This window comes from Lonchura striata, chromosome Z, assembly GCF_050655825.1.
Source record: "Lonchura striata isolate lonStrDom1 chromosome Z, ASM5065582v1, whole genome shotgun sequence".
Taxonomy (NCBI): Eukaryota; Metazoa; Chordata; class Aves; order Passeriformes; family Estrildidae; genus Lonchura; species Lonchura striata.
The window spans coordinates 40,082,442-40,109,562 of NC_140740.1; the positions used below are offsets into that span (position 1 = coordinate 40,082,442).

The following is a 27,121-nucleotide window of genomic DNA, read 5'->3' on the forward strand; positions in this document are numbered from 1 at the left end:
GTATTGGTATGGAATTGTAAACATATTACACGTACTTTTGAGTATATAATGTGGGAGCTGCCCAAGGCTTGAAGCAAACTACCATGGCTTCCTTTCTGGACAGACCTCAGCAGGTCAGAGAAAGGATGTTACAGATAAGGGAAAATAAACAACCTTGAAAATGCAATTGGACATATTCCAGACTCCTTCTTTGGCTGCAACGGGCTAGGGAAAGGACTTCCACACTGTTGGGGTCCTGACAAGCTGACCCTGACACATACTGACCTAAGGTGCATGGCTGATGAAGATTATTTCACTCCTTTGTGCAGGAGCCATCCTGAAAGTATTCCTACTCTTCCCAGGAATACTGAACCCTAATGCAGGCCACTTACTGCACTGCAGAATTTGCATTCCCCAATTCCTGTGGCACCTCAATGCTGTGACAGAACAGACCTTCAAATGATGTGCTGCCACTGTGCCCTCAACTCTGATCCAAACAGAATCCTGTGAGGGAGAAATGTTCCATCTGTCCTAGATAGGAAAGCTTCAGTTAATATCTGCAGCAAGTACAGTATTACTTCTGCTTTGTCAGCAGTCTCCAAACATCCATTCATCATTCTCAAGAAACAGGGAATACAATGGCAACTGGTTTGGTTTAGACAGTGGATTCTCCTTCAAACCAAAGCTCGCTACTTTTGCAAACCAGGATAGAAAACAGAGGAGGTGAGTTCCCTTCATTCTATTACAATTTGTTAACCAATCCTGAAAGAGGATGGAAAAGTCAAATGCATTCTTCTGATTATATTTTCACTTCCTTTAATATACTTCTCCTTCATAATGGTGGATATGAAGTCCTCTTGTTCTTTACACTCCATTTTAAACCATTTTTGAGTGGAGGCATGGATTTGGCTTTCAATCACACACCACACCACTGAGTTTTCTAGCAAGCTTCCAGTCACAAAATAGCACTTGCTACCAGATTTTTTTGTATGCATACCAGCATATACTGGTAGACTGTGTAAGATATAATTCTAATGGCAATTATGAAGCACCCAGACTCTCCATGTCCTACGACATGATTACCTAGGATCCAGTTCTTCTATGAGCTTTGTGTGACAAATAAAACATCACTCCCCCTTGACTTCCTGCCTATAAAACTCTCTCATCCTTTGTCTTGTCTGTTTGTACTATGAACGCTTTGTGCCAGGAATTATCCTTCAAAACGCACCCAGCACTGTGTACAGAGCAACAGCCTTAGCCAGCATTCCCTTCTGCTAAGGAAAAGGACAGAAGCAATGTAAAGAAGAATTGTATAGGTGTATCAGTCTCACAAACACAGTTTCAGAGCTTAATTTTTAAATAGCTTTCAAATTATGTGGCTATAAGCATGATCTTAAATTGGCATGTAAAACAAATCATTAGTTACAGCAAAAATGGTGTTTCATATGCCTCAAAGGCGAATTGTCTGCAATTCAGAAAGGTGACAGATAACACAGTTCATTCACCAGTACAAATTTGAAAGAGAGGGATTGTAAATTCAGCAGTGAGTTTCTAAATTCATCCAATCTACAAATGAGAAGAGGTATAGTCTCCTTTGCACATCATCTTTGCAATAATACTTTGTTTTTACAAACTAAGAATCATACAATACATAGCTACTAAGAACAGTTGTGCCAGCACCTCCTTTATACATTCATTTACCAGTCTGAAAATTCTTAAAGCATATAAACATCTTGAGATGTTGGCAAAAACTTTCAGTAATAACAAAAAAGGTTATACAGACCTTGCCATAAGGAGTGTCAACATACTTTTCTGTTCTTCCTTCTAAAATATCTGGATCATCCAGGCCAGTTCCACCGATAATTCCAATCTTACACAGAAAGTACATATTAGTCTTCCTGCAATTCACATTTAACAGCATGCCTAAAACCTAACCAGGCAGTTAGAAAATGTATCTTTTCTCAAGATGAGGACAGACAACAGATCAACAAAGCCTAGCATGCCCACCACAATTTTCCAGAATGCCAATTTCAAATATCTGATTTTAAACAACTGTATTTAGCTTGACATTTTCTCATGAATGATTCTTGCCGCACTCCCGCCCCAGATCCCTGTGCTCTCAGCCCCGGCTAGCTCTCATCCTGGGGCGAGAGGGGCGATTGAGGCACCCTCCGCCGCTCCCAGCTGGGGTTTGGAGAGTGCCTTTGTGGGTTCCGGGCAGCGCTAGCAAGCCTCGCGGTGGTAAATGAAGAGCGGATCCTGCTGGGGGCTAAGTCCAAGTTTATTGTAGCCCAACGGGGCCAAATATCCTAGAACGGTGCCAGCCAACAGGAACAAGCACAAGGTGCTTGCACTGGCTTATAAACTGTAAGGGAGGGGTAACCAACGACCAATGGGGATAGGGATAGGGAGTGGCTCCGAGATGGGGTGATATAACGTGGTCTAATGGGGGAAGGATATGAGAGGGGCCCCAGGCCCTCGCCCAATCACCCGGTGCCCAAGGTGGAAGCTTCTGGATGGATGGGAAGGAACACCGAGTGACAGACAAGGCACCAGGGAGGGGTAAAGGGAAAGACTGCGCCTCTTCCAGGGTGATGGATAGATACTGGAAAGGCGGGAAGGGAGGACAAGGCGGGAAAACTGGGGATAAACCAAGTTGTACATGGGGGTACAAAGGAATAAACCAATACATAATACAGGGATAATAAAACATACAAATAATGCAACTCCACATCTCCTCCTTTTTTGTTTAAAAACAAAGAGAGGGGAAGAGGGTAAAATAAGTATTTAAACAGGGGCTTCACAGTCTCTGGGCTCATTTTGAAACCAGATGTTTCCTTTTTCTGGAAATTCTTCTTCTTGAAACCCTTCCTTGTTTAAGGGTTCCAGTTCATAAGGTGCTGTCAGTGCGGCGTGGTTGACGCTGGTTGTGGAGTTAATTGCTTTTAAAATCAAGCTTTTCACCACACTAAAGCCTACAATAAACACAATGAGTCCCAGCAGCAGCAAAAGTCCTGTTTTTCTAGAAAACAACTGAAATATAAATTAATATTCGAGGTAGGGGAGGTTCAACTCAAAGAGGAACAGAGAATCCCAGGAGCCAGAGAGGGAAGAGGGGCGATCAGGTGAGGGGGACCTTCTCCACCGTCTGAGGGTGGCGTGCCCAACCTGAGGACTTTCTGGTTCTCTTTTCTGGATCTTAGGAATATATGGTCTGACAAACTTCGAAGGGACCCATCTCAGGCCTGAGGGCGTGGATACGCAAGCGTACCCCCGTCCCCAGGTGACCAAGTCATAGGATCCCTCCTGCCGCCAGGTCTCAGGGTCTTTAATGAGAACCGGTGGCTTCTCCCTGACCTTGCTTGGCTCATATGAATTGAAGTGCCTTGCGATGGGGGGGTTGAGGCACTCGAAGGAACAGTTTAAGAAATTTAAGGTAAAAAGGGCCCGTGCCAACTGAACCTGAGGGGACTCATTTTTTGATGACGCTTTTTTTTTGTTGTTGTTTGAGCATTCTTTTGATGCTCTGATGAGTCCGTTCCACCACGGCTTGACCTGATGGGGAATAGGCGATGCCAGTTTTATGTTCTATTCCCCATTGCTGTAGGAAGCCTGCGAATTCCTTGGATTTGTACCCGGGGGCATTGTCTGTTTTGATTAATTTTGGGATGCCCAGCATGGAGAAGGTTTGTATCAGGTGTTTCTCCACGTCCTTGGCCTTCTCCCCCGTGTGGGCAGAGGCGAAAACTGCACCAGAGAAGGTGTCTACAGAGACATGGACGTACTTCATCCTCCCGAAGGAGGGGATGTGAGTAACGTCCATCTGCCACACCTCACAAGACTTCAGACCCCTGGGATTAGCCCCTGCGCTCACTGATGGTAGAGGGAGCGACTTACAGGACGGGCATGTGGCCACAATGGCCCGGGCCTGGTCACGGGTGAGATGGAATTGCCTCACCAGGCCGGGCGCATTCTGATGGTAGAGCTGGTGGCTGATCTTTGCTTGCTGGAACTTGTCCGGGAGCGGCGCCAGCTGTGCGGGGGCGGCAGCGAGGGAATCGGCACGCCGATTGCCCTCGGCCAAGAACCCCAGCAGGTCGGTGTGTGACCTGATGTGCATCACATAAAATGGTTGCTCTCGGTGGGAGACTAGCCTTATCAGCTTTGAGAGCAACCTGTTTAGGGCATCGTTGGAGACACCTTGCAGGATTGCATCCTGTGCTCTAGACACTACACCTGCTACGTAAGCCGAATCAGTAACCAAATTGAAAGGTTCAGAGAACCGCTCAAAAGCTCTAACGACTGCGGCCAACTCAGCTACTTGAGGGGATCCTTCCACCTCAACAACATCCGCCTCCCACCGCTGAGTTTGAGGATCTTTCCAAGTCACTACTGCCTTGTGGGACCCTCCGGACGCGTCCGTAAAAACTGTTAGAGCCTTTAAGGGTTTTTTGCTCTGAATTTGTTTTGTTGACAGAGTGAATTGGATTTCCGAATTGAAAATTTTGTGGGCCGGTCTCAAAACAGAAATTTTTCCGGTGTAGCTGTCCAGTGTGAACTGCAATGATTCGTTTTCTTGCAGCAGGTGTTCCAACATTGCCTTTGTGAATTGGCCCGATTCCAATTTCAAAGGAATGTGGATGTGATCAAAGTCACACCCTGCCAGCTCCCGAATCCGCGTTCTTGCCTTGCGGATTAGTTCCGCCACCAGCTCTTGTGGCCGTGTCATCTTTTTGGATCGTGAATGACTCAGGAATACCCACTCTATGATGGAGAGTGAGTCCCTTTTGTCCTGATCCTTGCCCTTTCCTAGGGAGTCTGCCCACTGGAAGATGACACCGTGGAGGTGTGGCAGTCTGCCCAATATGATGAATCGGAAGGGCAGGCCCGGGTCATACCTGTGGGCCTGCCTGGCAGACATTGCCTCCTGAACCTTCTGCAAAGCAGCTTTGGCCTCCGGAGTGAGTTCCCTGGGAGAACTAGGCTCTTCCCCCCCTTTCAATAAATTGAAAAGAGGGGCTAGGTCTTCGTTGTTAATACCTAACCAGGGTCTCACCCAATTTAAAGACCCACACAGCTGCTGAACGTCGGATAGAGTCCGAATTGAATTTTTTATTGCCAATTTCTGCGGAACAATGGTCCGCTTGTTTATCTCCAAACCCAGGTACTTCCAAGGTGGCATCCTTTGAATCTTATCCTCTCGCAGCTTGAACCCTACAGTAACCAACGCACTGGTTGTCAGTTCAAGCGCGTGTGTAAGTAGATCGTTGTTGGGGGCACAAATAAAAATATCATCCATATAGTGCTGGATGATCACGCCCTCGGTGGCTGCATGCACAGGGGACAGCAATGAAGAGACGTACCACTAGCAAATGGTTGGGCTGTTTTTTATGCCTTGGGGGAGACATTTCCAGTGGTATCTCTCCATTGGGGCTTCTTGGCTGATGGAAGGAACCGAGAAGGCGAACCGTGGTGCGTCATCAGGGTGTAGGGGAATTTGGAAGAAACAATTCTTGATATCAATTACAGCCAATTCCCAATTTTCTGGTAACATCGTAGGGGACGGCATCCCTGGCTGGAGAGGACCCATGTCTTTGATTACGTTGTTGATGGCACGGAGGTCGTGGAGGAGGCGCCACTGGTCTTTGCCAGGTTTTTTCAAAACAAAGACGGGGGAATTCCAGGGAGATGTTGTTTCCTGGATATTCCCTTTGGCGAGTTGCTCCTTCACAAGCTCCTGGAGCGCTTTTAATTTTTGTTTATTGAGCGGCCACTGCTCTACCCACACTGGTGTATCGGTGAGCCAATTAAGTTTTCGGGTAGGACGCTCCTCTGTGACCGCTGCCCGAAAAACCTGAGGGGTCGGGATGTCAATTGTGACCCCCCACTGGGCCATCAGGTCTCTCCCCCACAAGGGTTCCGTGTAATCTAATACGAACGGGCTGATTGCCCATTCGGCCCCTCAAATTTTACGATGTTCTTAGATTGTTTTGCCAATTGAGAACCCCCTACACCTTGAATTTTCCCCGCCACGTTTTGCAGCTCCCAGCGTGACGACCAATCCCATGCGGGGATGACTGTCACGTCTGCCCCTGTGTCCAGGAGTCCACTGAGATGTTTGAACTCCCCATCCTTTCGCATATAGCAGGAGAGTTTTGGTCTTTCCTTCCCTATGACCTGGGCCTGGCACACCTGATAGCTCTTCTTAGCTGTTTTCTTCCAGAGATCTTCAGGGTGTGCCGGAGGCCCAGATGCTGGAATGGCCTGGGCGATGACTTGGCCCTTGGGAAGGAAGACCGGAGGATGGGAGCAGTGCAGCCACACCACCAATTGCTCAGTGTTCTTGGATGTCAGGGATGGTGCAATTGTGACTTCGAGAGGCGTGACTTTTGTGTCCCCAAGAACGATATACTTACTGTGGAGGTTCCTCCAGGTTCCTGGGTCCTCGGTGTCGACGGCGATGGAATGCCAGTCACTGTCCCTTAGATGTAGAGCCTCGGTCAGGGCCAACCTATATGGGGAGAAATTAGATACGGTGTTAAGTATTGGCCTGGGCTGGTTCGGGTCTCGACCCAGCCAAGCGGTGGGGATGAAATCCACGTCCTCCCTCATATAGGTTGGTTTGTCAGCCATAGTCCGTTGTGTCCAGTCCAGTGAAATGTCTTCAGGTGGGCATTGCAGGTGTTTGTCCCTCCCCTCCTCTGATGTTATAGAGCCCACCATACTTATGTCCTCGCGCAGGGAGGGACTGCGCTGATGACTCAGTTTTTTTGTTTTCCCCCAGGGTTGGGGGCACTCCTCCCCTGATGTCGCTGCCTGTATTTAAAAAATTCGTCCCTCAGAGGGCATTGGGAAGCCCAATGTCCCTTCTGCCTACACAAATTGCAGGCCTGTTGGTGATAGTGACTCCTCGGGCGTGCTCCTGTGGGTCGGCGGTCCGGAGAAGGGGTGGTTGGCGGCGTCACGGCTGCAGCAAAAGCCACTCTCTTTGTTGGTGGTTTAGGAGTCCTTGGAATGTCCTTAGCAGGAACCGTCACCTTCCTCGCACAGACCTGCAGCATGCTTTGAAGGGTAGGCTCAGGGTCCAGGGGCAGCTGAGGATTGCTTGCCTGCAAGCGTCGTTTGCATTCTGCCTTGCTACCATAGCAAGCATCCCCTCTCTCAGTTTCTCATCCGGGACCTGAGCCTCTATCGCGTGATGTAATCGGTCCACGAACGCGACAAAAGGTTCTAGGGGTTCCTGCTTTAGGGACAAGAAGTTAATCGCCGTACCGCTGGGTCTTAACTTAAAAAACGCCTTTTCTGCCGCCCTGGTGCCGACCTGCAGTGCCTCTCTGGGGATTTTTTCCACTTGCTTCATCCCCATTAGCCAATCCCCCTCCCCGCACAAGTGGTCTAACGATATTACAGCCCCATCCTCATACCTAGAGCTATCTGCATTGGCCCAGAGGTCAGGTAACACCTCCCTTATCTCCCGCTTCCACTCGGACTCCCAGATGAGGAAATCTCTGTGGGTGATTAAACAGGAGAAGAGAGTTCGAATGTCCGCGGGGACATATTCTTTGGAGGAAAGGGTTGCCTTCAATAAGCCTCGGAAGTATTCACTTTCCATCCCGAACCCCTTCTTGGCCTTGCAGAGCTCTTTGATGGTCTGCTGGGGGATGGGGGACCACTGTGCAAGGGGCCTACCCCCCCGCCGCGGGGTACAGGTGACAGGTGCGGCTGAGAAGGCAGGCAAGGATTGGGGTGGATCGGGGTTCCCACGCTCCCCCCCACCCGGAACCGAAAGCGTGGGAACTGGAAGTGGGGTTGTGGGAACCAGGGGACGAGGCGTGGTCTGGAGCAGGGGGAGTGGTATGGTGGGGACTCCCCTCCCCGGGGGTGGAGCTGAGGGGTGGGGTGTTGAATAATTCAAGGAAGGAGGAGTCGGCAGGGGGTTGAGGAGGGAGGTGGGCGGAGAAGTCTGGGGAGCAGAAGGGGTTGGTTTGCCGGAAGGGGTTTTGGGAGGAGGGAGGATAGGGATCATGGGAAGAAGGAGCACAAGTGGCGGGAAAAGCCATGTGGCGTTCACCATCTTGTGTCCTGGGGAAGGGGGGAGAAGGGAAGCCATTTTGTGGGGTTTGGGGATGGAGGATGGGGGATGAGGGATCTTTGGGGGTCTGTGACAATTTAAAACGAACTGAACTCTTACGGGACGGGGCTGTACAGAGCAGGGAAGAAGGGGAACGGGTAGAAGCAGAGACAGTGCCTGCACCGTCCTGCGGGGAGTCAAGGATATTCTCAGAGGGGCCAGAATCTGCCTGCGGGCAACACCGGGATGCCTGTCTGAGAATACCCGACTTCGGGAGAGAGGGAGAGGAAAGCGGAGTAGGGTTATTCGAACTAACAGCCGAACTGGGGATCGGTTTGTTTGCGGCTGGCTGTGGCAGACTTTCATAATGATTTTTAATAATATCCCGAATTTGGAGAGCCAAATGGGTGAATTTGGAGAGAGAGAGATCCGACTGCCACAGGATCTTTTTCCCTACCTGGTTCCAAAAGGGCACTTGGTATAATTTAGCTGCCGAAATGTCCGGGAAAGTCTGCGACAGCCACCAGACAAACCGTTTAACTTCTGATTTTTTAACTCTTATACCCCCCACTAAAAGGATACCCACAACCTGGGAATAGACGCTCTTCTGCGGCACAGACAGCCTTGCACCCATGCTGCCTGATGTTAAAAGGTGCCGCAAAGTTTACGATTGGGGAAACGAAAATGAAAAACAGAAGACTGCCTCACCCGCTCTTTCCGAAGTCCTTATAGCTTCCCGCCCGGGAAGGGAAGCACCAGAAGCTCGCGAGGGAGCACCGAAAACAGGGATCTTTTCCCCGAACCCCAGGGAGAAAGAAACCCACTAAAAAGGGACAAACCCCCAACTAAAAAGGACAGGGAAAGCGCCAGGGACCCCTATAATTAGGGGTATAAACCAACCGGGGTCCGGGAGGGTAGGGAAGAAACTAAAAGCCCAATCGTAAAACCTCACCACGAGAGGACCGACTCCGGCGGTGCGTTCTGGAGCTGCCGGTCCTGTCCCCGGGAGCGCCACCCACTAAAACGTGGGTCTGCTCCCACCGGGGTAGCTGACGGCCAGGAGGACGAGTCTTCGGGTCCGAACGACCCTAAAAATCCTCAGACGAGGGGTCCAATGCCATGGAAAGGGCCTCTCGTTGGGCGCCAGCTGCCGCGCTCCCGCCCCAGATCCCTGATCTCAGCCCCGGCTAGCTCTCGTCCCGGGGCAAGGGCGGGCGATTGAGGCACCCTCCGCCGCTCCCAGCTGGGGTTTGGAGAGTGCCTTTGTGGGTTCCGGGCAGCGCTAGCAAGCCTCGCGGTGATAAATGAAGAGCGGATCCTGTTGGGGGCTAAGTCCAAGTTTATTGTGGGCCAACGGGGCCAAATGTCCTAGAACGGTGCCAGCCAACAGGAACAAGCACAAGGTGCTTGCACTGGCTTATAAACTGTAAGGGAGGGGTAACCGACAACTGATGGGGATAGGGATAGGGAGTGGCTCCGAGATGGGGTGATACAACGTGGTCCAATGGGGGAAGGATATGAGAGGGGCCCCAGGTCCTCGCCCAATCACCCGGTGCCCAAGGTGGAAGCTTCTGGATGGATGGGAAGGGACACCGAGTGACAGACAAGGCACCTGGGAGGGGTAAAGGGAAAGACTGCGCCTCTTCCAGGGTGATGGATAGATACTGGAAAGGCGGGAAGGGAGGACAAGGCGGGAAAACTGGGGATAAACCAAGTTGTACATGGGGGTACAAAGGAATAAACCAATACATAATACAGGGATAATAAAACATACAAATAACGCAACTCCACAGATTCTCCTTTTTAAGATACCAAATTAAAAAAAAAAAAAAGCTATGAAAAAACGCACAAAGATGCACCATTAAACATTTATTTCCAATATAAAAATTAAGACTATTTGGGAATGCCTGTAATGAGTGAGAAATACATGTAAAAAGCCCATTAAAACAGACGCTTTTTGTTTATATAGACAAAAAGTTTTACATATAACCACCATAATGAATATCAGGCTGCCATGGTTTTAAGCCCAGCTGGAAGTTAAGCCACTTGCAGAAACTCCATTTCTTTCCTCCTACACTCTGGTGGAATGGGGAGTGGAATCCAAGTAAAACTTGTATATTGATATAAAAAAAGCTTAACAACTGAAAATAAAGTAAAACATTATAATAAGGGTAAATGGTAGCAATAATAATAAAAAAGGGAAAAACTAGTGATGCATAATACAATTTCTCTGCACCCATTGACTAATGTCAGACCCCATTCCCAAATCCAGAATGGCCACTCTCTGGGTAACTCCCTCTGTTTATATAATGGGCATGGCATTCCATGGTGTGGAATATCCCTTCAATCAGTTTAGGTCACCTGTCCCAGCTATGCTCCGTCCCAGTTTTGCTTGCATATCCCCTCCACTCTCTCCCTGGCACAGCATGAGACAGGGAAAAAAGAAGTCCTTGATTTAGGATTAATATGACTCATCAAAACCCAAAACATCAGTGTGTTATCAATACCATTCTCATTCTGAATCCAAAACACAGCACTGGAACAGCTATTGAGGGGAAATTAATTTTACTACAGCCATAACCAGGACACAGGCATTTCTATATGGTATTAAACCTCCAAAAGAAAGAAAACTTTGTGGGAAAAAATTAGTCTTTTGTGCTGACTCAACAAAATCTAAGAGATTTTCCAACTAAAATCCCTGTTGTGTTTTGATTTACCTATGATTGCATATTCCAGCTAAGAAAAATGCATCTGATTATTTTTATTTCTAGTTAATCATTGAAAAGTAACTTGGTTTTTGTCTCTCTAGGGATAATTAGATTTTCAATCAAGTCAAGATTTTCCTTGAGTTCAGAACACTCATAACACTTCGGAGGGAATTATTATTGTCAAGCTTTTCACAACTGAAAGCTTAGCAATGGTACTTAAAAGAGATGTTGAAATAGAGATTTTTGAAGTTTACTTGAGTTAACAAAATGAATTAAACATTTAAATTTTAGCTTGTAGAATTATGTGTTGAATTTTAACCTTTTACTTAAGAAACCTCTGCCATGGTACATAGGGGATAGGAAAATGCAAATTTCTGAAGCATCTTTCATAAAGAATAATACCGGAGGATACCAAAAGATGCAAAGAACCCAGATAAAGAGGCTCCTCTGTCTCCAAGCTTATCAAGACTGACAGATGGTATTCAGATACCAAAAGCACACGTGCAGAGGGGAGAAGTTCAAAAGTTCAGTCATGAGGAAGACCACGATCTTCAGCCTCAGAGACCACTGAGAGACCCCCATATGACCACCACAGCAAACCAAGCATGCCCAGAAGGATGTGGACCTATTTAGCATGAGAGGTGAGGACAGGTGGGGCCAGGGGTTGAATATGCATGGAAAGGTTGTGTAATGTATTGCATATGGAACACCTTTCTAAATAAAAGTGGGTGTCAGACTGAAGCTCGGGCCACAAGGTTTTGGAGAGCTATCTCACTTGTGCCGAGTGACAACACATACCCACTTTGTAACTACATCAGGTTGTGGAGTAGATTTACTCCACGTATCGTTTCAATCACACATAGAGAAAATGAGTGGGTTTTTTTTTGTGATTCAAACTGATTCAATGTGATCAGTTGTTACAAAGTTTGTATCACTTTCAAGCTGACTACATATCATGACTGATTTGCCTCAAAATCAACCTTTCTGACATAACTTATTACCACAAAGACTGAAAACTTCTCAAGTAAAACCTCCAGACTTGAACATACAACACTCTCCTTCCACAACAGAGAGCTGCCTCTTACTCCAGCTTTTTCTTAGTTTCACATTTGTAGAGACCCCATCTGTTCAACCACTGTATTAACTGGCTCATTCAGCACTTCTTTCCAACAAGCAGAGGCTCCGTGGTCTTGGTTACATAGAAGCACCTCTCTGACAAAGCTTTCCACTTTGTAAACGCTGTACATGTGATGGTTTTAACCAACCTCCTACTTCCTCCTGCTACCCCCCTATGGAGCATGAGAAGCGCAATAGAAAATAGCAGCGCTAACCCACATGCTCTGACTCTGAATACACACACAAGCTTTAGGGAAGACTTAGTCCATTGTTTCCAGTAATATTGATGGGTTTGTTCCTGTGTTACTCCTTACTTAGCTATCACAAAGGTTCTGACTTTGATTGCTCATGAAAATCCTGAAAACTACTATACACTTTAGGATGAATTAAGGATAAATTGCCTTAAGAATTGTGAAAGGTATGCAACAGGAACAACCACAAAACTCAAAATCAAGAAAATACTATGTTTAACACTGTTCATGCATATATTCAGTAAACACTGATGATTGCTATATTGCCAGAGGACAGGACCAAAATGGTGCCTTTTTAATTTTCTTCAGTCTAGGAAAAAAAAAAAAAAGGTTCCTTCAGCTACTTTATTGGTTTTAGATGGGTATAGCACTTGTTTTACTAGTGTCCTGTGACTTAGGATTCAAAAGGGAACTGAACTTTTGCATCTAGCAAAATGAAAGTTGTTGGGACTGAGAATGCTGGAGAGAGCAGCTACAGATGCATGACATAAAAGCTACTTTGGAAGTACAGCACTTTAAGGTTATTATAAACACAGAGATCCATCACAGTAACAGACTGCTCCTGTACAGAAAGCAGCATGCCTGGCCTGCAGCAACATAGGCCTAGTGTGGTTGCTCTCAAATTTGTTCTCAGGCTCCGTAATGCAGGGGGCTGCAGCGGCATCAATATGTACTTTGGCTGCACTGTTCAGTTCCTGCGTAGGCTTTTACACCAATAGCCATGCTGTCAGAAATTGCAGACTGCAATGAGCCTGCAAAATATTCACAGCTCCCATGGTGCAGAACCCAAAGCACAGAAGACCTAGACTATGGTGAGTTTATTCTGCTTTCTTACACGCTGCAAGCTTACCACAGTGGCAGTCTGGACAGCCCTCAGGCCACCTGAGGCAACACTGGCTGGAGAAATACTGGGCTTACTTATAATTCACTGGGGAGTTACTTCAGTGGAAGGAAAGTTAGGCAGCAGAGATTTTTGAAGTAGCTGCTGCTCTAATCATGTAAGGTCAATTTGGAGCTGGCAGCTCTAATCCTAAACTTAATTCTACTTGACAATTATTTTTCATTCAGTTTACATGACCTCCAGAAATACTATTTGTGTCTGGGAACAAGACAGAAAAATCTGGGTCTATACTAAATTCTGCTTTCCAAGCCTTCTAGTGAATTATCAAAATGAATGCAAATGCTCTAGTCTCAGTGGGAGAGATACCCTATGTCATGGCTCTGGCCAGGACAGGATTATTTTTTGCAGTAGTCTGGAAGGGCCTTGACTAGGACCTGGAGGTTATTCTACATGACTTTGTATCATTTTCCAGTAACAGAGAAAGGGGCCCTGGGTGAGTGTATCATGACAACTGGGTATTTTTGGGCTCTGCATAGTGGTGAGCAGTTGCATATTAGCTGTTCATCTCTTTCTTTTTATATAGTTGTTGTTACTGTTTGTTTTCTTATTTCATTTCCAGTAAATTGTTCTTATCTCAACCCATCATCTTCACCTTTTGTGCCTCCAACTCTCCTCTCATTCTGCTGCAGGGGTTGGGATGATATGTGGTTTGGAGTGGTTTCAGTGGGAATTGTAAATTGGAGAGCATCATGTCTAAACCACAATACCCCTGTCAGGGGCACTGACTTCTATTCCCAGCTACGAGCTGTCGGAGTCCAGGACATCCCTCTGGCTGCCCTGGCTGTCTCAAGACACTGGCAGGAGGCTCAGAGACCCTGACATGAAGTCAAAAACATCTGTGGCTTTGATTTTAGCCAGTGGAAAAAGCTGCCAATTTTGTATGAGGAATTACAAGCCACAAGGGTTTGAGTAGTGTGATATTTGAATTAACACAGGGTGGAAAAGTAGAATTTTGGGATTTTTAGAATGAGGTTCAAGGGGATACAAGATGGAGGAATTTGGGCATGTCCTAGCCTTCTTTCCCTTTTTGTCCTCCATGTCTTGGTGTGATGGTGGCACTTTTCTATTGGTTTAAGGCAGAGATTCACAGTCTAACATAGATTATAGGAATTGGTAAAGAAATTGTAAACATAGACATGTAGTTTTGAGTATATAAGGTGGGAGTCCCTCAAGGCTCGAGCTTAGATGGCCATGGCTTCCGTGCTAACCAGAGCTCGGCAGGTCAGAGAAATAATATTTAGATAAGAAGAAATAAACAACTTTGAAAACTCGATTTCACGCATTCCAGACCTCTTCTTCAGCTGCTGGGCTAGGGGAACAAGGACTTTCACACTGTTGGGGTCTCACCAACTGACCCTGACAGCCAACCCAGGAGCTGAACATATGGGAAGGCAGAGAGGATGTGACCAAGGAAGGACAAGTTTCACCTTTCCTCAAAAGCCAGAGAAGTGACCTCACACCTAGGAATGACTTCAGAATGAAAATATGTAAGACTGTTCTTCATTCCAGACTTTGCATCCTACAAAGGGACACAAAGGATATAACTTGCAAAATTTAACAGAGCCTGTATCAAAGGTTATCTGGAATGAAATCTCAAGTAAAATGGCATTACAATAGAGTGAATCTCAAACAGTGGGATGAAGAGCAACAGAAGTGAAACCTAACAAAAAGTTATCACACCACTAACTTCAAAAATCAAACCCATTTTCCTGTCAGAGTTCAAGTAGAAATCACACTGAAGTGTATGCCTTTCTTCATGTGGTGTTTGGTGAACTTCTCTAAGGTTTAAGCCAAAGGCATAGAGGTACCAGTGCAGTAACAGCCTACATTTGCTCATCATGAACAAGTCTTAAACACTAATACATGGCATGATCACCTATGGGTCATTTTGACAACTAACCACCAACAAACCATTCTGTATTCCTCTCTTCTGTTTTGGGGATACTGAGAAAGGGACAAAGAAGGCATTACAAATAATTTTGCTTAAAAGGAGATAAACATCAAGCTGCTTATAAGTTACACTTAAGAGACTAAATCTATACTTTGAAGAGAGGTTCTAACTATTTTCTGCACCTAGAAAAGGTGTAGGATTGGGATTTTTCTACTTCATGGCAGAAAAATAATGCACAGTTTGTGAAAACTCAAATTTCAGCCTGAGCCTGCTCGCCCCTGAGTGCCATCACCGCTCTAAGCAGCTCTTCAAACACACAGGAAATGAGTCTTAAGAGAGGAAGTTTTGCACTCCTTACTTCTGCCAAAGCTGAGAGTTCCATGCACGTTCAAAAACAGAGCCCACATCTACAGACCCGCCACGGTTCCTCTCACTGACAAATCCAACACACCGCACACGGGCCAGATACCCGGAAAAGCAGATTTCTCCGGAAAAAAACCAACAAAACAAAACAAAACACCAAAACCAACCAAACAAAAAATCGTCGCTTCCGGGTCGGCCACGGTCGCCGCCGGCCGGGCCCGGGCGCGGGAGCGCTGGGGCGGACGCCGCCCCGCAGCGGCACCGCCGCGCTCCCCAGCCCGCTCCCGACAGGCGGCGCAGCAGGAGGGTGGGAAGGCGGCAGGAAGCGCGGAAAGACGCGGCGGGCAGGAGGGAGGGAACAAGGAAAGAAGCAAGCAAAGAAGGCAGCGCCCCTCGGCACGCGCTCGGCAGCGCCACAGCCCCCGCCACCTCGCTCCCGCAGGCGTCCCGAGACGGCGGCAGGGAGGGTTCGCGGGCGGCGATGGACGCCACCTCCGCCCTCCTGGAGCGCCGCTGGGCGGAAGCACTCTTACCTTCACAGGCGCCGAGGCGGCGGCGGCGGCGGCCATGCTGGCGGGAGGGCGGGGCGGGGCCGCGCTCAGCGCGCCGGGGAGGGCGCTCCGGCCGGCAGGGGGCGGCAGCCGGCCGCGGGCCGGAGCGCCGGGCCGGGCGGCGGCAGCGCTCCCGCACGGCGGTGCTACACGGCGCTCCCGCACGGCGGTGACACACGGCGCTCCCGCACGGCGCTCCCGCACGGCGGTGACACACGGCGGTGCTACACGGCGGTCCCGCACGGCGGTGACACACGGCGCTCCCGCACGGCGCTCCCGCACGGTGGTGACACACGGCGCTCCCGCACGGCGCTCCCGCACGGCGGTGACACACGGCGGTGCTACACGGCGCTCCCGCACGGCGCTCCCGCACGGCGGTGACACACGGCGGTGCTACACGGCGCTCCCGCACGGCGCTCCCGCACGGCGGTGACATACGGCGCTCCCGCACGGCGCTCCCGCACGGCGGTGACACACGGCGGTGCCGCACGGCGCTCCCGCACGGCGGTGACACACGGCGCTCCCGCACGGCGCTCCCGCACGGCGGTGACACACGGCGGTGCTACACGGCGCTCCCGCACGGCGCTCCCGCACGGCGGTGCCACACGGCGCTCCCGCACGGCGCTCCCGCACGGCGCTCCCGCACGGCGGTGACACACGGCGCTCCCGCACGGCGCTCCCGCACGGCGGTGACACACGGCGGTGCTACACGGCGCTCCCGCACGGCGGTGACACACGGCGGTGCTACACGGCGCTCCCGCACGGCTCTCCCGCACGGCGGTGACACACGGCGGTGCTACACGGCGCTCCCGCACGGCGCTCCCGCACGGCGGTGCCACACGGCGCTCCCGCACGGCGCTCCCGCACGGCGCTCCCGCACGGCGGTGACACACGGCGCTCCCGCACGGCGCTCCCGCACGGCGGTGACACACGGCGGTGCTACACGGCGCTCCCGCACGGCGGTGACACACGGCGGTGCTACACGGCGCTCCCGCACGGCTCTCCCGCACGGCGGTGACACACGGCGCTCCCGCACGGCTCTCCCGCACGGCGGTGACACACGGCGCTCCCGCACGGCGCTCCCACTGCTTCGTCCTTCCGCTTCGTCCTTCCGAGCCGCGCTCCGCGGCGCTCTGCCAGCCGCTTCGTGCGGCCGGAGTGCTGCTGCGGGGCATGCCATGGAAATGGTTTGTCTGCTTAAAGGTGCGGCTGTGTGCCCAGATTGCCAAGGTCTGGCTCGGCTTCTCTGAAAACAGTGTTGTCAGAGAATCTGTATTTCAGTCAGACCACCTTTCCATATTCCTGGAAATACAGCAGTTTGACTTCCCCCCTCCAGTTCAAATCCTTGAATTCACCAGCAGAGGTGGAGCTAAAGTGCACTAAAGAATCCCTGAAGTATCCTAAAAAACTAACATGAAGCCAAAAAGTGCTAATTAGCTTTGGACTGCCAGAAACGGCAAAATGAGACCTAAAAGGGCCCTTTCAACTTTTTGTAAATATTGGTAAGCGTACTGGCCACGGAGTTCTAACTCAGGAATGGGCAGGGGCCAAGAAACTGTTTGGATACCTATCCAAGCTCCTGGATCCTGTCAGCAGGGGGTGGCCCACTTACAAGCTATTGTGGCAGTGGCAATATTAGTAGAAGAAGCCAAAAAGGTAACATTCAGGGCTTCATTAACCATCTACTCCCCCCACAATGTAAGAAGCATCTTACAGCAAAAAGCTGACAAGTGGCTGACAGATGCTAGGCTTCTAAAATGCAAAGCTATTTCAATCCATTCCCACGACTTGGAGCTAAAAACCACTCCAGCACAAAATCTGACTCAATTCCTGTTCAGAGATGCCCCAGGGGATCTTTCCCATGATTGTGCTGAGGTGGTAGAATTGCAGACCAAAATAAGACCAGATTTAGAGGAAGAAGAACTAGAGGAAGGGGAGAAATGCTTGATGGACAGTTCTGCAAGGGCGGTGGAAGGAAAAAGAAAGTCAGGATATGCAATTATCAATGGGCCAACAGGAAAAGTGGTGGAATCTGGACTGTTGTAGCGCGACGTGCGCTCCCCTCGCCGCGATTCCCCGAGCGGAGGCGTGCTGGGCGGCGAGAGGGAAGAGAACGGGCGGCCGCTCCCCCTGCGAAGCTCTGCTGTCCCAGTTGGTGGTGCGGGAACAGACGGAGGCGACACGGGACTTGGGGGTGAACAGGATGGTTTTATTCAGTGAGCCCCAAGACCCCCTTGGGAGGGGGAGCAGACGCTGTATACAAGAATTCAGGGAGACGGGTGTAGGAACAGCAACCAATGAGGGAATAGCAGGGGAGGAGTTTAGGGCAGAATTAACCCATCACAAACCTATCGGGGAAGCAGGGAAGTGGAATAACACAAAATAAGCAATAGGGTTTTGAGTCTCACTAAACAGACAGGAAATGCTCTGGAAGCAGAGGAGGGGGCTAGGAGGAATGACAGGGAAGGTTCCAGGGAAAGGGGCAGGGAAAGGGAGGATTGACAACTTGGAGATGAGGGGGTTAGGGGAGAGCTAGGGAATACTGACAACTGGGGAGAGGAGGAGATTAGCGATGGGGGGGGGGGGGAACAGATATTGAACAAAAATCAAATTAAAGACACACCACCGCACTGGACCCCTGAGTTTCAGGGTGGTCAGCTCAAGCTTGTGAGCTGTATGCAGTATACAGGGCATTACTGGGTCTTGAAGGGAAAAAGGGGGTGATTTTCACTGATTCCAAATATGCATTTGGGGTAATGCACACTTTTGGAAAAATTGGGGAGGAAAGGGGTCTACTTAATACCTGGGGAAAGGGGCTAACTAATGAGGAAATAATTAGACAAATATTAAAAGCTATCAGGGGGCCAGAGGCAATTGCTGTAGTCCATGTAAAAGGACACCAGGCTGGGGTGCAGTTCAGAACTCAGGGAAACAATTTAGCTGACAAAGAGGCAAAAAGCGCAGCTTTGTTAAAGGTAAGTATCCCAGAAGTTGAAAGAGAGGAAACCCAAGAATTCTCCTCTCTACCCTCCAAAAAGGAGATAGAGGATTGCCAGAGGACTGTGGGGCATCTGGAAGAAGGTAAGTGGAAGTTACCAGACGGGAGGGAATTACTGTCAAAGGAATATACTAGCAAAATTCTGAGGAGATTGCACCAACAGACACACTGGGGGGCCCAAGCCCTAGAAGAGCAATTCCTGAGATTCTCTGGCTGCAAAGATATATACAAATTGGCTAAACAAGAGGTAGAGGGGTGCATAATTAGCAAGAAAATAAATAGGGCAAACTCCCGAAAACTAACAATGGGAAGTCACCCAGCAGCTTACTGACCTTTTGAAGGAATCCAGGTAGATTTCACTGATCCACATAAGGTCGGGAGATACAAATTCTTATTAATCATAGTAGATAAACTAACCCACTGGGTGGATGCTTTCCCAAGCTCCAGGGCTACAGCCCAAACAGTATCGAGATTCTTATTGGAAGAAATCATACCCCCATATGGGTTAGCAAGCTGCATTGATTCAGACCAAGGAACACATTTTAGTTCAAAAATTATCAAACAATTGGCAGATACCTTAGGTATTCGGTGGGACTATCACACCCCATGGCACCCTCAGGATTCCAGGCAAGTTGAAAGAATGAATCAAATGTTAAAAGCCCAATTAGCCAAATTGATGTTTGAAACAAAAATGTCATGGATAAAAGGCCTCTGGTTGGCCTTATGAAATGTAAGAACTATGCCTCATTCTGAAACGGGACTTTTGAAATGTTATATGGGATGCCTTATACCTGTGGTATGCCTGTAGGGCATCCAGGATTAGGGGATGGACAGATACAACCATACCTGATAGCATTAAATAAGAATGTGAGGAATTGAGAAAGCAGGGGGTCATCATGCAACACAACCCTTCTTGATACATAAGATACAGCTGGGGGACAGGGTACTCGTAAAAGCATTGAAGGAGGCAACATTAACCCCTCATTGGGAAGGACGCTATATTGTCCTTTTTACTACAGATACTGCTATACGAACTGCAGAAAATGGGTGGACACACGCATTGAGGGTAAAGAAAGTTAATCTTCAGGACCTGGCACTGGAATGGACAATCACATCCCCCCTTGGAGATTTGAAGACAACCCTGCCCGGCCATGTAAATGAATGACTGAGAGTATCTCAATCAAATGCTCTGTGCCAGAGTGTAATTTATCCCTTTGTACATTTCACTTGTGAGTACTGTCATAAGGTTTGGGTGCTCATTGTTCAGAGGAATAAGACTAAGTGGATTGTGTGCAAAGTGCTTTGAACAGGAACAAGACCTGACTAGCCATTTTCTGGTATTAGCCACAAGACTGAGATTGTTTCAATTGGATTCAATAATTTGGTTTTGTTTATATCAAAACTGATTAAGGGGGGAGGTTACAAGCAAAACCTAAAATTATTACTGTTGAGTGCCGTAGGTTGAACAAGGTACCCTGCAGCACAGATCCTGGTGGGGCATTTTTAAGTGAAGATATGCAGCTCGGCCTTGGCATGAAACCATGGACAAAGATTCCTGCTGCGAAGAAGATGGTTTACCCCACCGCTGGAAGCACCCCACCGGGAGCTGGGAATGGCAGAGAAATCCTAGCAGTGGGAGTAATCCTGATGAGCCTGAGTCTGGTCTTGTGCCTCTGAAACCTTCCTAATCCTGAGACGGGGGGACCTGGTGGCAGGTACCCAGAAGGTCCAGAACTCCTTACCCCATGGAACTGCAGTGAGGGTAAGCCTAATAAACCTTGTTTTAAAACAAACACTCAACAGTAGGCATACAAATTCAAAGAAAAACCAAAAACATACCTTGAAAACAGTCAGCACATAAATTGCACCGAAGGAGCATGGGTGAAATATCAGTTCCAGCTTCTAACAAATGTAGTCGTACTGTATGGATTGGTGGGAAGCAGAAGTCAGTCTTTGTTGCTTATTTTTAAGCTAATTCATTGTTTTATAACCCAAATTAATTAGGTGTGTGTGTAATGTGGGCGAAAACCTACTGGGTGGGAAATAACCTAAAATATGAAAATAAGATAACTCTAGAAACTGAGCCAATTATCCTGGATGTCTTAGAGGACCAGGACGACAGGGTCTGTCTACGGTATGATAAAACAGTTTGTTTCACAAAGGATAAAGAAGGAATGGTCCCAGAAAATAAAATGAAACAGGCAATGCAAGAGGTAAAGAGACAGGAGACCAAGATGAGGAAAAAGAGAATGGAAAAGGAAAGGCTGAAAACCTTTAGTGAGCAATATGACCAATTGGAAAAACAGTACACAAAATGGGGATTGCCTGCTTCAGACCAGAATCTATTTGTGGATCTGATGCAGGAGATTGCCACAGAACTAGGGCTGTCTAATTGATGGATCTGTGGGGGGCTGAAATCCGCTGAGAAATGGCCTTGGAAGGGCGAGGGTTTGACTCCTGAACAACTATTGAAGTGGAAGGTTGACAAAACTCCCAAAATAATACAAAGACCCGAGGGATGGGTGCTGGACAAACAAGTAATTGGAACATTCTCCCTCAGCAGAGAGGGGAGGGAGTATTCAGAAGTTGTAGGATACGCTCCATGTGTATCCACTCTAACCATAAGTTCTACCAGCAAAATTAAGACCTGGCAGCCCGAAAGCCCAACCCATACCAGTTAATCAGTGAGCTAAGTAAGTATTGGGATGAGCCTGAGAACACAAGAATCAGATGGAAAGCACCTAATGGATTATACTGGATTTGTGGAAAGAAAGCCTGCTGCGAGTAACCTCAATGCTGGAAGGGATCCTGCATGGTAGGACTGATCAGACTTGTTTTTTACACCTTACCCAGGTCAGAAAGCAGTTCACTGGGGGCCCCCTTGTATGAGTCTTTAAACCGAGAGGGGAAAAGCTTAAAAGAAAATTTTCCTCTCATTGGTGGGGGACAAACTTGGGGAGAGGACAAATGGCCTGCTGAATGGATCATTGAATACTATGGTCCTGCCACATGGGCTCAGGATGGGTCATGGGGATATAGGACCCCCATCTATTTGCTAAACCACTTAATAAGACTGCAGGCTGTGGTAGAGATTGTATCCAATCATACCTTGGATGCCGTCGAATTATTATCCAGGCAACACTCTCAAATGAGGGCTTTTGTATACCTAAACAGGATAGCCCTTGATTACTGGCTGAGGAAGGGGGTGTTTGTGGTAAATTTAATGAATCTCAGGTCCTGGTGCAAAAATGGAACTCCCTGCTCCAGGCATCATGGTGGGACCATTTGTTCAATGGGGCCTGGTGGAAAAAGGTAATTTTCTTCATTTCACGTTCAGTAGCAGGAGTCATATTCCTATCTTGCCTCATCCCCTGTTTTATAAGGCTCGTACACTCAGTGGTACAGGGGATGCAAATAGCAGCCTTACCTACAGATCCAGAATCCGCCCTAGGTATCAAAATTAATGACACTAGGAGAAGAAATGCCACACAGCAGGGCAGCTGAAGCCCAAAATAAAATGATTTTATTTTTATTTTTAATTTGGCTGGATCAATTTTCATTTATGCCATTGTTAATGACAAAGGTATTTGGAGACATGTTGAGCTGGAAGCTCAAAAGAAGTTTCCTTAGATGGAATTTCTGAAGATAGCTGGTCTGAGCAAATGTTTTGGCACAGTCCAGACAATGGATGAACAACTTAGAATCAGAGTTAGAAAAGGAGCTAAAACACTGCTTTCTTGAAGTACCTTTTCACATTTAATACCATGTGAATTCCAGTTAGCAATTTATTAGAAGAAAAACCTGTATCAATATGAAATTTTGCACTTCTTCAAGTGAGGTGTTTATCAACAATTAAGTGAGTTCTCATTACTTATTTTATAACCTAGATTAAGACATACACATATTTAGCCTTCAAAATTATTTAACTGATCAGTCACAGGTAAGAAACAGTGCTTTGTGAAATGAACATTTTAAATGCTTTCATTTCTGTACACCATGTACTTTTGATACTTCAGTTTTGAATAGCTTAAAATTAAATTACTGTTATAGGATTGAGAGATGGAATCCAGTTCAGTGACAGTTCATCAAGAAACTCTAATCCAGAAATCTTTAAGACTACCCTTATCATTGTGAGTAGTCAGCTTTCTGTAGGAGTTATTTGAAACTGGAAGCAGGTAATTAAACAGCATCCCAACAAAACCAAAATGTTCAGGAAAACACAATGAACATAAACTATTAAAAAGATACTTGTTACAGGATTACTAGAGAGGTTGCAATTTCAGTTCAAAATTCCATTTGTGGCATTACAGTAAAAAACACCTTAAAATAAAGTGATAGCTTTGTATTTTCCCAGAGATTGCACTTTGTACTTCATATTCTAAATGATGAACTGTAAATCCATTTATCTGAATGAAAAGGAACAGTTAAATGATGTTTAATCTTTTCAAAAATTAAAATAAAGGCACAATTACTTGGAATCTCTCTGCTTTGATTTCTCACTATTTCTGTTGGCTTTGTCTCATGGGCAGTGTTTCCTTAGCTGAAGTTAAAATAATGTGTAAAAATAATTTACACATTATATCATTCAAAAAAATACAAAAGAATCTTTAGATGAAAATAGGTAATTTAAAACCTGTCCCTCCTGAGGTCAGAATTGTGATGGTAATCAATCTTAACTGTGTTAAGGGGTGCTCAGGATAGCTAGAATGTATCTGTGAAAATGCTTTGAAGATGAAAAGCTCTATATCAAGGTAAAAGGTCTTACTTTTTTATTACAACAAAAGTTTCTGTAAAGAAATAATAGTGCTGTGTACACATAGCTGAGTTTTGAATTGCTTTTGCTAATATTACTTCAAAGAAACACTATTTGCATGGGAGAAAGGAAAATAAAGCTGCAGCCAAATCCAGTTTACCTTTTCCATTCATTCATGCCAATCTCACTGTCAAGAGTTCCCATTATGCTGCACTGCTTGTAGACTTTGTTGTTTCTGCCCTAAAGGTTCACAGAATGTCTTCAGTAGTGATGGAATACTGCATGCATTAAAAGAAGAGTATTCTGTGTCAGACAAAATTTGACCCAAAAAGGGAGCCCATATTTGCCATTTGCTCTTACTGTGAAACTGTCTATCTCTTTCACATTCCATGCTGCTTTCATCTTTGCTCCTGTATACTGGAAACAGTTTTCTGGCCCTTGTCCCCAAAATAATGATTTGTTATTTCAACTGACTCAAAAAAAAAAAAAAAAAAACAACCCAAAAAACTGTATTTGTTGTTAGGAAAAATAACTTTTGAAGCATAAATAAGCTTAAGGACTACTGTATGTAAGCATCCGAGTCTGGTTCAGGAAAAAACCTGTTTCCAACTCTTTATTGTGATCTACTACCTAAACTGCTAGTTTTTTGTTTCTACAGATATCTTGTGGAGCAGAAGGGTCTGTGAACCCTCAAAAGCATGCCAGCAAAAGGCTAACTGAGGAAGTTCAAGAGACCTTTAGCAGAGGCTGAAAACATCTGTCTTTACACTGACTCTGCTATGGGGTTGTAACACTTTACGTTGGTCCATCCATTTGTGAAATGAGAAGTCGTGTTTTCCCTAATTTGAAACAAGTGGAAGTATCTTGAAGGGACCATTTTAGCAAAACAAACATCAGAAAATTCATTCTCTAACATAATTTTTTTTCACAAGGAGGAACCATGAAGAAGATGACCTCATCATCTTCAAAGCTGAAATATGCTTCTTGTGCACTAAACAACCTTAATTTGATGAAGATTGCACAGTCCACCGACAGAGCAACTCTGGCATTTACAAAAGAGAATTTTTTATCTTAGAGATAATTTACTGATATAATAATTCTGAAAGTGTCCATGCTAAGAAACACACACTGTGAGCTCCGGTATGTCAAATTTGCAAGATAAGATAGTGAGTTCAGAAACTTGACTTTTGGCATTAGTGGCATAAGCTAGTTCAGAAAATAAAATCCAAACTGCAATTATGTGGTCATACTTTTCTTCCTGATCATAATGTAAGGACTCAAAATCCCCATTATCCTCAGTAATGCTACAGAGAAAAAGGGAATCTCAGATCAAGTAGGAAATGGTTACAGAATATGAACATTATTATAATTATTAGCTGCATTGGTCTGCTAGTGTTAAGATGTGAGTGATTCTCTCTAATTTGGTCCATGTACCAGTTAATTAGCTTTTATTCATCAAGTACATGAGTGCATCCATATCACCTGTGCATAGAAGTGCTTATAAAATGAATGTACGTAGCTACAGTAAAAGCTGCCTTCCCATGTGGCTCAGCTGGAACTTGCTCTTCTACCAAATGCTTCTACTTCCAGTATTTTTTCAAACATACATATCAGCTTAGCTTCCACCCAACAGGTATTAAAAGGAGAGAAGAGTGAAAAAGAGTGGCCTAAGTATTTCACTGGTTTATGCTGAGGTATGGTTATTCAAACCCTACCTGGATTTTTATTTCCCATAACCGTTCTTTTACTACATCTTGACTTCAGGTGCCTTCCTTGGCTCTGTTCAGGCATCACTTCTGAATGATCTTGATCGGCAAAAGTTAAGTCCTGGAAATTGTAGACTGCTTCCCATGGGACTGGCTCAGGAAGCACAGTGACTCAGAGGCTGCTTCCTTGCCTCCTCCTGGCCATGGTCATGCCGGTACTCACTGCTGACCTAAGGCATCCTTCAGTTATTACATGCCCATCCCACACAGCTGTGCTCTAGATGGGACCAGATCTTCACCTTTTTCATGTCTCTGCCTGCTTCCATTTAGTGGGCTTGCAGCACCATTTCCCTGTGGTTAGATCCATGGTCCAGTAGGTCCTTTGTAGAGGTGAGTATTTTCTGCATATTTAATGCTTTGTTCTGAGGCTTGCCAGTGCTTCTAGCCAACATGTGGTAGCTTTGTGCCAAATAAAACCCACAACACTCTTACATGTGTGTCCATTGGAGGTAGAGATGATGTCCTTCAGCAATGTGATTTACCTGTAGCAGCAGAATAGCCCCTTTTTATTTTGTGGGTAGCTTCTTTGCTAAAGTAGCCTGTGTAGCAATGTTGGGTAAACTGTGGTATATGCCACCTTCTAGCTCATCATTCAGCTTTAAATAGCAATTAAATATTAGTTCTGTGCATGTTAAATGGGAAAAGAGGCTCTTTTTACACCTTTATATTGACATCTTCCAAAATAATAAAGGAAGCTTGAGATGAGAAGGTGTCAGCTTAAAATACAGTTTAATTCACTAACTATTGTAAAATGTTTTGAGGGAAGCTAAGGAGGTATTAAAATTTTATATGTAATATTTTATTTGATCTAAGTTGATCTAGTGTCATAAGAGGAGTAACACAAACCCCCTGATCAGAGAACATATACTTTCTAGCTGAGTAATGTGTTGATGTCTGCTGGTATCTATTATCTATGGCATTAATCTTATTGTAGTTTAGAAATATGCAATATTTTAAAACCGCATTTCCTAGCAACACCCAAATGAGATGGTAAAACTACTTATGAATGATAGGCTAAAGGGTTGATAAAAAAAAGTGGTCAGTGTGTCAAAATACTGAAGATCTCAGCTGGTGCTCATGTCTTAAATAGATGATCAGTTAATGGAGAAAGCTGCAGGAGTAACTTTCATGTTATCCCTGTTACAGAGTGAGTCATTTGGCAAACCTGAGCAGGAGAGCTGTGGTATCACACCAAGTAGTTCTGCCATGGTCTGCACATCTGCAAAGAGAAGGGAAAGAATTTCCAAGATCAGTTTTCAGGAGAATTCTCTGCTTCTCAATCAATTATTGAGGTGCATCCTGAGACATCACTGCCCAGGAATCTGAGTCTCATCCAGTTTCAGGGCAAAGTGGAAAAAAACTCTTTGATTGTAACTGAATCTCCATGTTAAGGAAGCTTCCCTGTCCAAACATCAAGGAGCCACACTGGCAGTCACGTTTGCACCACCTGAGCTGGGACTGAAGCCTCTTTGCAGCTAGAGCCCTCCACTCACACTTAGACCAGGATTCCTCACTGACTCAACCCCAGGTTTCCTATAACAAAGTCTCATATGTCAAGATCCTTAAAATAGTTTAATCTTGGTGTGATAACTAAATAACAAGATGACAGCTTGAGCTGGTGCCTCTGATGAGGGACCCTGAACAAAGGAACTCCTGGGTTTTTATATCTTCACAGTCTAAGCATGTCAAAGACTTCCTTTTCATCCAGAGCCATAGGCTCCTGCTGTGTCTAAGTGTCCCATCACTTGGCCAGGCCACAGGTCCCCGTGCCCT

General features: G+C 46.5%; 1 protein-coding gene across 7 annotated transcripts in view; it reads right to left on the reverse strand.

Moving 5' to 3' along the window:
• The window catches only part of MTAP (methylthioadenosine phosphorylase), a 43,291-nt gene extending 27,428 nt beyond the window's left edge, over positions 1 to 15,863 (reverse strand). For 2 of the 7 annotated variants that reach the window (XM_085567520.1, XM_021537140.2), the window contains exons 1-2: positions 15,814 to 15,863; positions 1,763 to 1,849 (exon numbers count right to left, since the gene is read on the reverse strand). In XM_085567520.1, the coding sequence (XP_085423646.1) occupies positions 1,763 to 1,785 (23 nt within the window). In that variant the 5' untranslated portion in view covers positions 1,786 to 1,849; positions 15,814 to 15,863. Of the gene's footprint in view, positions 1 to 1,762; positions 6,491 to 15,813 lie in introns of those variants that run through there. The other 5 variants (XM_085567518.1, XM_085567516.1, XM_077790239.2 and 2 more) reach the window with 5 other exon arrangements.
• Positions 15,864 to 27,121: the final 11,258 nt, after the last annotated feature.